The sequence below is a fragment of the Falco peregrinus genome, chromosome 2 (genome assembly GCF_023634155.1).
Source record: "Falco peregrinus isolate bFalPer1 chromosome 2, bFalPer1.pri, whole genome shotgun sequence".
Lineage (NCBI taxonomy): Eukaryota > Metazoa > Chordata > Aves > Falconiformes > Falconidae > Falco > Falco peregrinus.
This window is the reverse complement of record NC_073722.1, coordinates 113364924-113377568: the sequence shown is the minus strand read 5'-3', so window position 1 is coordinate 113377568 and position 12645 is coordinate 113364924. Positions and strand designations below refer to the sequence as shown.

At 39.3% G+C, this 12645-nt stretch overlaps 1 protein-coding gene across 2 annotated transcripts in view; it reads right to left on the bottom strand.

Annotated features, from left to right (window-relative positions):
• PITPNM3 (PITPNM family member 3) overlaps window positions 1-12645 on the bottom strand; it is a 118243-nt gene that overhangs the window by 66433 nt on the left and 39165 nt on the right. For both annotated transcript variants that reach the window (XM_027780514.2, XM_055795803.1), the window contains one exon: window positions 8531-8638. In XM_027780514.2, coding sequence (XP_027636315.1) covers window positions 8531-8638 — 108 coding nt within the window. The remainder of the gene's footprint in view (window positions 1-8530; window positions 8639-12645) is intronic.

The window sequence follows — 12645 nt, the reverse complement described above, 5'->3', positions numbered from 1 at the left end:
GAGAGGGCTGGAGGGGCACACAAAACTGGAAGGGGACACAGCCAGGACAGGTGACCCAAACTAACCAAAGAGGTATTCCATACCATATGATGTCATGCTGAGTATTTATAAGCTGGGGGAAGAAGAAAGAAGGGGGGGGGGGGGGGGGGGGGGCGGCATTTGCAGTTATGGTGTTTGTCTTCCCAGGTAACTGTTATATGTCATGGAGCCCTGCTTTCCTGAAGATGACTGAACACCTTCCTGCTGAAGGCAAGTAATGACTTAATTCCTTGCTTTGCTTGCGTGGCTTTTGCTTTACCTATTAAGCTGTCTTTATCTCAACCCATGAGTTTTCTCACTTTTACTCTTCTGATTCTCTCCCTCACCCCACCTGGGGCAGGGGGGAGGGGTAGTGAGCGAGAAGTTGCAACATGCTTAGTTGCAAGCCAGGGTTACAACGTGACAATGCCCTACTTGAAAGGAGATTGCTATCCTCTTAGGTGTACCCTTGCACTAGAATCATCAATAATATGACCATCTTATCATAAGGAGATGCACAGTTCACAATGAATTTGTATTCGCAAATTCCAGCCTCCAGGACCAGCTCCAGTCGTTCTGTGCTACCACAACACCTTGGTCTTAAATAGCACTGCATATCCCAATGAATCGATGCGAGTCAGAAGTTTACACAATCTTATCCTCACAGCTGGGGGTGAAGAAAGGTTAAAAGTATCACATTTTCAAATGTGATCTATAGTAAGTAACTCCATAAAATACATGTCTTAATATGTTCAAGTACAAGCTGCATGGAAGACCACAGAGTGTCAGAAGACAAGAATGAAGTCTTAACTACCAAACTCCTAACCCGCACACAAATCTACTCTGCACAAAGTGTAGACACATTAATTTCACTTAAGCTGGACCAACCTTTAAGCAAAGGAGCTTCAGGCACCCCAGCCAGAACAAAACAAATCAAACAGAAGGTAACAGGTGATTATGACCACTGTACCTAAGCAGGAACTTCTTAAAAACACACATACACAAAATCAGTTGTCACAAGAGGTAAGTATTAGTCATTCTAATTTTCATCAGCTTTTCAGTTAGATTATTGTAAAAGGCAACAGAGTGCTCACTACATTCTTGCTAATGTAAAAAATAGTATTTTGTGAGATAAGCCAAGCATTGACTCCACAGTTAGAAAAAAAGGGTCTAATTATTAATAAAGTAGCGACTATTCAGTTGTGATCCATTTTCCTTTTACTGCAATTAATTACAAATAATGACTGTCAGGATCACCAGTGTTTCATCAATAAGGAGCCCAATTTTATGTTTTGCCTTATGTGCAATAATATACACCACAGCCACTTTACTGGGACTCCATGGAGTAACCAGGCCCAGACCCAGGCCCAGAATTTGGCTCTTTGTAACAGAGTAGCTAGGGGTTGCCTCTGGAATAGAGAACTGCAGAACGATACTGTTGTAACCAGGGCCTTAAATACACAAGTTCTCAAACACAGGGTAAGCATCTTTCCCCAACTTCAACAATAACCACACCTATCAGAAGCAGATTTATCTCCAAAAACAAGATGGGAGTTCAGACTCCATAGACCCTGAAGTCCATCAGCTCTTTGCTGGAACATCCAGCCAGGGCCTGGGCCTGGGGGTGGGCAGGAAGGGTCATGGAAGTCTAAGAGCTGGCGATAAGAATGCTTCTCCAGTTGTTTCTTGGAGCTCACAAAATGACCTCAGATGGTCATAATTGCTGGCTCTCATGCAGCTAAATTTTTAACTGATGTTCTAGATGCTCAGTTCTCTATATCACTTGGCCAACCTCCAGACCTGGCTAAATCCTTTTAGGAAACATTAAAGCCATTTTCATCAGAGCCTGCAGGAAATGTGCATAAGCAAGCACACACTTCCACACATCTCCAACAAATTCTTTATGAACCAGAAGGGCAATAAAACCTGACTGCTTTCCAAATGAGCTCTTAATCATAATCTGTTACTTAAAACATTGGAAGTCAGCATACATCCGATCATACAACATGGTCTTTTGAGAGACAAAGCCAGACAGATTTATGTTTGCTTTTTATGCTGAGGTCAAGGTTCCCTTATTTGTCTTATGTTATTTCCTAGCTTTACTGTGTTATAACTTTGAGAAGGTTCAGAACCAGAGAGGTCACCTATTGCCATTTTAATGAGCATACAAACTTTATCCCCAAGTGTATTTGCTCCCAGATATTAAGTACATCTTCCAGTGCAAACCAGAAGTTGTGTGCTCCTGAAAATCAAGAGCTGTGAAAGAATAGACAGTCAAAAGATTCAGAAATTGAACACAGTGATTTTTAGATGTTATCTAATTCTACCACATCTTACAAAGATGTATATTTCTTTTCCTTAGAAGAAATAATGACTGAACACAAACATGCCAATTACCTATTATCCCACAGCTACACCACAAATTCACATTACTGCAAATATCCTGCTATTGTGATTTTAATACATAATCTAAAATAGACCATTTCAATCTTCCTACTCACACATCCATCTGTCTTTCCGGAGATCATCTTCACATCTCAATTTCTAAGGGAACTTTCATAGGAAAAAGCTATTCACAGACAAGAAAGATGCCCAAGTACTTTCCATTCACTGCTAAACAAATTTCTTCAGGAATCCTCCCACCACTGCTAAAGACAAGAGCTCTCTTTCTACCCATGTCCAGGTCAGTAAGCAAACCTGTTACACGTACAGTGTGTTCCTATCACATTATCGAGTAACTAAAAATGATATGACAGGGCAAATAGACAAAGGAGATCCATAAGGATTGCATTAAGATCTCAAGTCTGACATTCACTAAATTCTGAAATCTTGGCTTTGCAAATTTAGTTCTGGGATATTCAGGAACTCTAAAGAAATACAGCCTGTCCTGACCTTCTGGTGTGTCAGACTCCTGTCACTTCAGTGACGGGCTAAAAGTGAGATGTGCTATGTCAGCCAGCCAACTGAATAGATAGACTGTTTTCACATCCAAACTGCTATGCAGCAGCCAAGGGACAACACAGTCCCAAAACCCAGTTGCACCATAAAAGCTGCAAATGAGCCTGGAAATCCACTGCTCTTAGGGTTTCTAAGGTTGGTTTTGTTTTATAAAAAACACAGAACTAAACAACAGACAATGAAAAAATAAAGCCTCTGGGGAAGAGGAAGAGTCCAGTGGCCCTCAAAAGGCAAGTCAGTTTCCTTTTGTTCAAAAGGAACAGTTTGTGCTAAAAAATGCCACTGACAGAAAAAAGAGGGAAGAAATTATAGAAAGGAAGGGACAGTAGCAGCACAAGTAGTAAGACAACACAGCCCTTACTGAACTGAGAGTCTGGGTACCTTCAGCACAGTCTCCAGACAATTTTTTTCCTGCAAAGTGATTTTTTAAATTTTATATGTTCACACTGTTCTTGCTTGCTTTTCTTGGGGAAGAGACACAATCAGCAGTTAGAGGGTAGTAGAGAGCTCAGCAAATGAAAAAAACCTGCCAGCTAAGTGCAACATGTAGTGAAGACGACTGCACTGAGCAAGAGCAGCACCTACACCTTAAAGCCCTTCAGAGGCTTAAACAAAACACTCTTTTTTGTTTCTCCAAACAAAAATCTGGAGAAAACAAACAGTAATGCTAAAAAGACCACTCCATTTCAGCACAGATGCCTTTCCCATCCTGCCATAAATCAGTCTGTTTGAAGTATTTTACTATACCAAGAAACTGCAGCAAGAGTACAGCCTGCAGTGAAAGGAACATACCGTGGTCAGGAAAAGGATGCATACCTATGTTGATCAGCTCATGACTGCTTGTTTCAATCATTATGCAAACGCCTTAGCTACTGTGAAATTTTTCCACAATTGTACCAAGGTCAACTACAGGTGGAATTCTGTTCTTTGCCTTACTGCATGACACGTGGCATATACAGCTGGTCTACAGAAGGCCTTTCTCCTTTCCAGATACCTTCTACATCATCCCCCAGTGAAAGTCAGCAGTACAAGAAAAGCAAAGTCTAGCAAACTTTGCCTAGAAAAAACCTCCCCGGCATTCCTGGTAAGACAGCCAGGAACTGGGAGTTGTCCAGCAATGGGTTTTGGCTCACTGAGGACAGGCAGAAAATCAGAGCGCCACAGACAAAAGCAGAAACTCAGCACAAGGAAAAACATGAAGCTTGCATGTTTTATTACACCTGATGCAAAAAAGAGAGGCCTGAAGTTGCAATGTAGCTTGCACAAATTTACACACAGCAGCTGCCTGTGGCAGCAATCAAAAAAAGGCCCGCTGCTTCTGCTCACCAGTTAGGAAGGCAGAGGTGAATAAAATTCCCCAGCATGGAAGCTACCAGCTCAGGAAGGACAGTCTGATTCACTAAAGCTGTAAAACTTTTTTCTCACTGCAGTTCAGTGTAATTAAAGCTGGTTCATGTTCATGAATGTGTGATGCTGGTAAGCTGGCAAGGACCATATTGTATTGGCATTGAACTGCAGTGCCCATTCCTTGAGACTCATGTTTCTTCTACTCTTTAGAAAAATAAGGTGGATTGGGGTGGGAGTGACAAAATGAAGGGCGAAGAACAGTAAAGCCCGTTGTCTGACTGAATCATAGCAGGACTGCCTATCTCCAGCTGCCATGGCAAGCACTTATTTCCCTATAGAGCTCTGTGGTTCTTCATCCATTTCAGATATTTCTGGATTCCCTCATACTTTTATTTGCATGTGTGAGAGAAAAGAATTTAAACATTTTTAAAAGGCTATGTAACAAAACATTTAACAAAAAATATTTAACAAAAGATGGGCAACTGAGGGAGACAGGATGGCCCTAGTACTCATGTGACCTTATTTTAAGTCTTACGCACGTTTGGTCTCAAACAAACATGTCTTGACCTCACTGGTAATGTGTGCTCCAGCTATGGCATTTTTTCACCAGGATTTCACCCTTTGAAATGCTAACACAGGTTTAGGTTTACATGTCGATTACTAGCTTGGGTTCAATAACGTGTTTTTTCTGTAACAGGTATTTGCCTGGTTTGCCAGTAAAAATGTACAGTAATCTCATATCCCGCTATACAGAAACTTAAGTAATGAAATATAAAGCATATCTTGAATTCAAATTATATAAATAGTCTTTGCAATATTTGCAAAGATTTCTTCACCTCACCTTCACTGCACTGTGTCAAGAGTACAAAAACAAATGAACAACAATTTCAACCTTACAAACTTTTAACAATATAGATCTAAAGTAAGGATATGAACTCCAGGCAGCTGGAGGAGATGCAAAGCATTGAAATCCAACAGGCTGAATTTGTTCTTAGTGCCCAGTACATGCAATTTTCCTTAATTTAATGGACAGATGCTTTGCATCAGGAGTGAATTTAAATGTATGACTATGATGTGTGAAAATGCTTTTCTTCCACAACAGGGAAGGCATCTTTATCAACATAATTTATGCAGCTGTGAGTTCTTCATTCAGCTTGATTGCTGTTTGTGATATTTTCTGTAATGAAAACGTAATAATTTTAAATGCTGCTGCCAGTTTTCCCCTAAAGACTTACTTCTACCTCTGATGAGAAAGGTTGTGCTGGTCAAGTGCTCTCAGTCATACTTACTGAGAATCAATGATTGAATTAAATTATATACTTACCATTTACAGAGTTCCTGAGGACCTTGTCTGTCTCACATTGGAACTATAGCATTACTTAAGTAGCATCCAGTGGGTCTTAAGCTCTGCCCAGAGCATACTGTATCTTCTCATATGTCTTCATTTGTTGAAAGAGCCCATAATTATGTACTCTATTAATCAATTTTTTTAAACCATGAAAAAGAACCAGTGCTCTGCTCTCTGCACAGGCACCTAGCAAAACCACTGGCCCTAGAGAGTGAGTGAATTCTAAAAAAGCTCTCTGCAACCAAAGCCAATGAACTCATCATTGTCTGAAAGCTGTAAGTAAATCCAGCTGGGAGCGGGGGGAAGTTTCTCTGCATCAGGAGACCATACTCTTCACATCTTTCCACTGAACAAGTGAAATACCCTGGGAAAGAAGACATACAGGCCATCTTCCTCTTTGCTACATTTTAAAAGAGAGAATCCAGCTTTACCTGAACTTTTAATGTTTTTATTGTAAACAATTGGGCTAAGGTGAAATACCTTTCTACTGTGGCACAAAAGACAATACAGTCTTCCTTCAAACGTACTCCTCCCTCCTCTTTGCCTTTATCATTTGTATCTGATGGTTGCTAATCACAGACTTTTCTAAACTGCTGAATTGGTAACACTACTCAGTCTTGTTAAGCTGTAGCAAAAGCACTGTACAATTATCTGCACTAACAACACTGCAACATGACCTATAAGCATTTGGCAGATAATTCCATGAAGGTAAGATACAGATGAACACATGTAAGGAAAAAAGAAAAAAATAATGATTAAAAAAGATAAAATCAACAAGTATCTAACCAATAGGACTAAATCTGAGACCATGAGGTTGCAGAGGAAAGAAGGAAATGCACATAACTACCTCACCTATTTAGAAACCTGATGTATTTAGCAAGGGTGCATCAGGGAAAATTTCTAACCGGCAGTGTGCACTACAGCCAGAACTCTACATTCTTCTGCATTACTGAAGGAGTGAAATTACATTCTGACATAACAAGACATGGTACACGTAACATTAGCTCAGACTTGTGCTAGCCCAGTTCTTAATGACTTCAGTCCTTGCCTGACACCTTGATTCAAGAACAGCCAAAATCAGCACAAGAAACTGTGACCTAAAAGCAACAGTACGAATGTAGATGCATCTAGGCCAATTCATCAAATGCTTTGAGTTAGGTGCATTGGCTTTAAAGCCTCTTCAAACAGCTGTGTACAAACAGAAGTGAAGTGAAAGAAGAGAACCAATAAGAACTCTTCCTTTTACAAAACATCACAGAGGATTAGATTCAATGAAAAGAGAAACTCTTTGTATGAAGAAGCATGGACTATAGCTCAGGGGCCTGCTTCATTTGTTCCTGTACAGATCTTCCATGCAACCTGGGTCTCATGTTTTCTTTGCTGCAGCTATTCAACTGCATAATGCAAACAATGACCCTTTTACCAGCCTTGCTTCTTAAGAGCAGAAACCCTTAGCAAGTCTCTTCCAACTCCTTCCTCAGTGCCCAATACAAAGGGCACTATGAAAAAACCAAACAAAACCATTCTGATATAATGAATGCTAGAATGAAAATAATCATTCTAAATCTTTGCCAGCCCTGGAGAAAAGAAAGAAATATCTGCAAGAATGCAAGGACAGTTCTTGGCAAGTCATTTAGAAGACCAACCATATTTGATGCAATACTGTATTAATTTTTATTGGTACTTTTTAGCAGAGAAAATGGCATATTTACAGCACATACAGTATCTCTTAGAAATTGCCATTTAATCTCTGGCTCCAAATAAAGTAAGTTACATACATACATACATAAAGCAACATAAGTGAGGCCTTGATATCACTGTTAAGAGCAAATGCAAAACAGGGAAGTTTTTTCTTCTCTAATTACTTATTTAACAATTGTAAATACACTGTGTCTATTGTGTCTACCTGTCACTTAAATACTATCAAAATAAATAATTCTCATGGTATGTAATCAAGAAGTTTGTGACTCAGTTAATATTACTTCTATACACCTGTATACTAAAACAGACCTCTTCACAGCTGTCTTGAGCACTGACTACATGTAGCAAATCCATAAAGAAAAGCCTCCTGAAAAGGCTCTTAAAATGGACAAAGCCATCAAAATCTTAAAAAAGCTAGATTAACAAGCACCACTATACATAAGCCCCATACTACTGATGTATAAGGAAATCAGGTCTTTCTCGCTCCCTAAATTCAATGAGGCAATTTTATTTTTCAAATTACTAGGCAATTTAGGAGCCAAAGTAACAATAAAAGGAAGACTGCTTAGGCTTTTGTCCTATGCCCCAGATTCTTACTGGTGTACCGGTGCCCATTTCCCACTCACAGCAGTGGCACATAGTTATCTAAATGTTTACCTAAAACTGGTCCCAATACTCCTTAAAGTATGTGCCCCCTTGAAAATTCCAGATAATGGTTTACTGACTTTAAGGAGCAAAATAACCCAGTGACAGTGACCAACAAGTCTCTTACATATGTTCATTACAGTCAACATACAAAGCTTAAATTGTGGTCTTGTCTCTATCTCATAGTTGTTGAGCTGAGTCCGACGTTGACTTTAAATTTAAATTTATAAATAAATTATATTTATAATATAATATATAATAAATAAGTATAAATTATAATATATAAAAATAAATTTACCTGGCCTGTCAGAGAAGTTTCCTCCTGAAAGACATCATTGTAATTCATTTCCCAGCACTAAAAGAGTACTTACATATCTATGTAAATCTTTTACTATGGGATACTGTAAATGATATTTCTGTTGAGTATTTACACAATATCTGACAACTAATTGCTTCAGTAGTCAGATTTTCTTGTTAACTTCCAATTAATACATACGGAAAGCTAAACATTACCTTGATTTTCTTCGAGTTTCCCAATTGTTTCTATCTGCTCAACAAGGTCATTTGAGTTCCACTGGCTCATGCCTATGAGAATGGCATTTTTTCCTTCCACCATCTCTTCTGTAGGAGGAAGGAGAACAGAATAAATTGCAGTGATGAACAACAGAAAAAAGACAGAATGAGAACTAGTAATTGAGAGAAATTAACAAGTCATCCTGGTCCTTAACAGAAATACCTAACAGGTTAACATATGCAGGACTCTACAGGAAAGCTTCTTGCTTACTGACACGCCCTACAGTGTTACCTACATGCTTGATATATTGTGTGCTGGAAAACCATGGAAGAGAGGACTGCCTGAATTTTTGCTCTTACCTTGAACAATCACTTAAAACCAAAGCTTGTAATAAATCACTTTGAGTGTTTAATATCAAGTAACAGGATTAGTCAAAATTCTTCCCCCCTCTTGAAAAAGTTAGTGGTTTTTTTACTTTTACTTCAGATCATTCAAAAGGCAGAGAGAAGAATGGACACACAGACCAGTTTAAGGCTTTTCAAACATGTTTTTTCTCCTTTTATCAAAGCCACCTGTGCTACACAAAGCCTTACATTTTCGTCCAGGGACAGAGACATAATGGAATGGCAACGAGCCCACAGCACAGAGAACCATCTCTTTTACTGGAATGCCATCCAAGGAGGGGGGGTGGGAAAAGCTTTCAGCTTTCACAAAACACCAACAGTGGATATTCTCTCTCTCTCTCTTAAAAAAAGAAAAGAAATCCCAAAAACCAAACAGGCCTAGAAGCTATTGGAAAACATTTTCCTTCAATTTAACAGCTGTTTGGCATGAAGTGTGCATTAATCCTTTCTGAATAAATTTACTAAATGCATTTCAGCCTGGCTGCATACAGCCCAGAATGCTCTTTGTACCTAGGATGAGAGCACAGAAAAAACCCTGTAAAAATGATTAATCATGGTTTTTTACTTGTTAAGGCAGATTCAGGGAATGGGTCAAATTCTATCCTCTCTTACTGTCTTTTGTAGAGAGAAGGGCTCTATTACGGAAGTAAACACAGAAAAATTTGGCCAGAACATTTCTGGCTAAAATGATCAACATTTTCAAACAAAAAAAGAAACATGAGTTTGTTGGCAACCAGGCCTTGCAGTGGTCCTCTAAATTATTTTAAAATTTATGTTCTTTCATGGTTTCTCATATGTACCTCTCTCAGAGAGATCTTGGTACTGGCAGGAGGAAAGTGGATCCATATAAAGCCTTCTAAATCACTGCATAGTCATCATCATATCTTACCTCCCCCTAAGTCCTACCTTTCAGAAACACACACTCATAAAGGTCATTTGTCAGATTTATCAGAGAAGCTGGATCCAGCAAAGCCCTGACTGGACTCAATGCAATCTTAGGTGCTCCCTGAGGCAAAGAAAATCAACCACTTAGACCAGCATTTTGTTCAGGTTTTTGTCACTTTCTTTCACAAAGGCTGCTTTATTAAAACTGCTTATTGTTTGTATTATAGTGGAACCTATGGATTTCAAAGAGGTTGGGAAATACATTCAGTTTGCAAAGGAGAAGCTTGAAGTGGAAGACCCAAATACTCTCAAGTTTTACATATAGTTTCACTTAAGAAAGCCGACATTTAATCTACAAGTGACCATGTTCTCCAGTGACAAAGTGCAAGATGAATGTATGGAGGGGCAAAAGCCTTACAGGTTTTAGTGGGATCTCTGTTTTAGTGGGTTCTCTGTAGAAGAATCAGCATTCTCTTTCCTATTTTGTAGATGCAGCTGTCCATAAGTAGTAAGAGACTTGAACTTTCACGGGTATTTTGGTTAGATTTGTAACCTGCTAGAAGATTTGTATGTAGACAGCAAGTCTAACAGTCATATTTGCAAGTGTGAAACTCTTGTTCTCTTTCAGCAAAGAGTAACCTTTTCAGAAACAAACATTTAAATCTGTAGGTTAAAATGCGTTTAAAGCACACTCTTCAGCGTTGCTCCTGCACAACTGTTCAGGTGTGTGAACAGTTTTGGAAGGTATTTGGGAGGGAATGGTGAAGCCTAAAAATTCCAACTCTTTTTCATCAATTTGAGTTTACTCTTAATCCCAGGACTGTTAAAAGAGCAACAAAACAGTTCCTTCTAGTTCAGAAACAGCAGATACAGACCTGAATGAGGACCAGGAAAACTTGAGGAAGGAGTATTACAGGATTATGTCTGTCCTGACTGTTAGGAGATCTATACCAATTCAGTGGCTGTCAAATCAGACTCCAACACACACAATACTTAACATTCTCCACAAGGCGATCAACATGAAAAGACCAGAGAAAAACCTGTGAGATGTAACACATTCAGCACACTTCGCCAGCACATGTGGGAAGAGTAACACTTGAGCACAGCCTCAGTGGCCTCCATTTTCTGCCCTCCGCTTCCGTCTTCCGCAGCAGTTATAAGAAGGGCAAGGCTAGAAGGGCAAGCAGAGACTGATACATTTCCTTTTGCTTTTTTATTAAACCAGTTTTCATATCAACATGAAAAAAGTCAAAGCAAAAATATTTCTAATTCTAGCACGTTTCCCAGCAGCATAAACTTTTTTTTTTTTAGTTTAGGCATAAGGTGCCTTTGGTTAAAGAAACAAGTCTCAGGCAATCTGTTCAAACCAACACTATGTAAGAGGCTGTCACAGCAAATTATTAAATGGGTTACAGAGGTCTAGTGACAAGACAAAGCTACAAGTCACTTAGCAAGAGAAATTACACAAAACATAGATGCATCCACAAGAAATTAATTCTGCATTAAGAATAAAAACCAAGCTTAAAACTTTGGATTTTACTCAAACCACAATGTACTGTAACTTAGATGGATTTTGAACTGCATTAAGTTAGAAAGCCAGCTAACTTGGATCACTGCTGCTTCCCTGGGGCAATGAACATTTTTGGAGATGAAAACCAGCAGGATAGCTTGAGTATGTCCATGACTACCAACAGGTTGCTATACTTGGAAAAGAACATGTACCTGAAATTCTTTGTTCAAGTATAATTTGTCTTCAAGCACAGCAAGATATATATTGGTTTTCAGACTCAGGATAAAAATATATAACTCCTATGCCTAACTCACCAACATTTTGCAGCAAGAATCTTGAGCTTGTCCCTCTTGTAATTATCGATGATGGTTTTTATCTTCCATCATTTCATCAAAACGTATAAATGGCAAAAACCCACAAACTTTTAATTTTAAAGTAGAATGAATGTTAGTATGAATAACATTGTTTACAGAGGGAGGAGATTTTTCTCTGCTTACCATGAACCTAAAGATCAGTGTTGAAGAGCTCAATAAAGCATAGGTGGTTTGGGTAAAAAAAAAGCATTTCAAACAGCAGGAATGAAGGCAAGTACTGCAGAAGGGCCTTCATATTTACTTTTTGTGGTCTTCATGCCACACAGTTTTCTGTGAAATCTGAGCAGCCCTCTAATTTAAGCAAGGGCTGACCCCTTATCCCTGGGCCATTCCACTTTAAAACTCTCCTAACAGGCAAAGGGCTTCCGAGTACACAAATGTGGCCCTGAGTTTTTGTTCCCTTTAAACCTTCAGCATGCGACAGTGTTTCTGAAACACAGCTTGTCTGAGATGAACGCAGCCATGTGCCTCCAAGGAAAAGATTCCCACCCCACCCTGCCCCTCCACTGCTGAGGTGATGGCAGCAGAATATACACTGAAGGACGCAGAGGCTGCTAGCACATCTAAAAGCAGCTGACACTCACTCAGAAGGCCTGGACTCTCTCTGTGGCTGTCACAGAACCTGGGGTCGGGCAGGGAAAGCCATTCGGTTTTCTTTGCATCCAATGCCTTGCCAGCAAACACAGGATGACCTGCATCTCTCCTTCCATCCCTTGCCTGCTCAAACTGTGAAAAGCTTCTTACCTTGTTCACATGCAGCTGGAAATTCACATTGGTAGACATTTGATACACACAGAAAATATTTTTAGGGATCATAATTTACCTGAGGAAAATCTGATAGCACCAAGGCAAAAGTCTAATAAGCCTAAAGTTTCCAGCATGGAAGAATAACACAGTTCTGCTATGAACTGAGAACTTTCTCCCTAACTTAATGCTTGTCA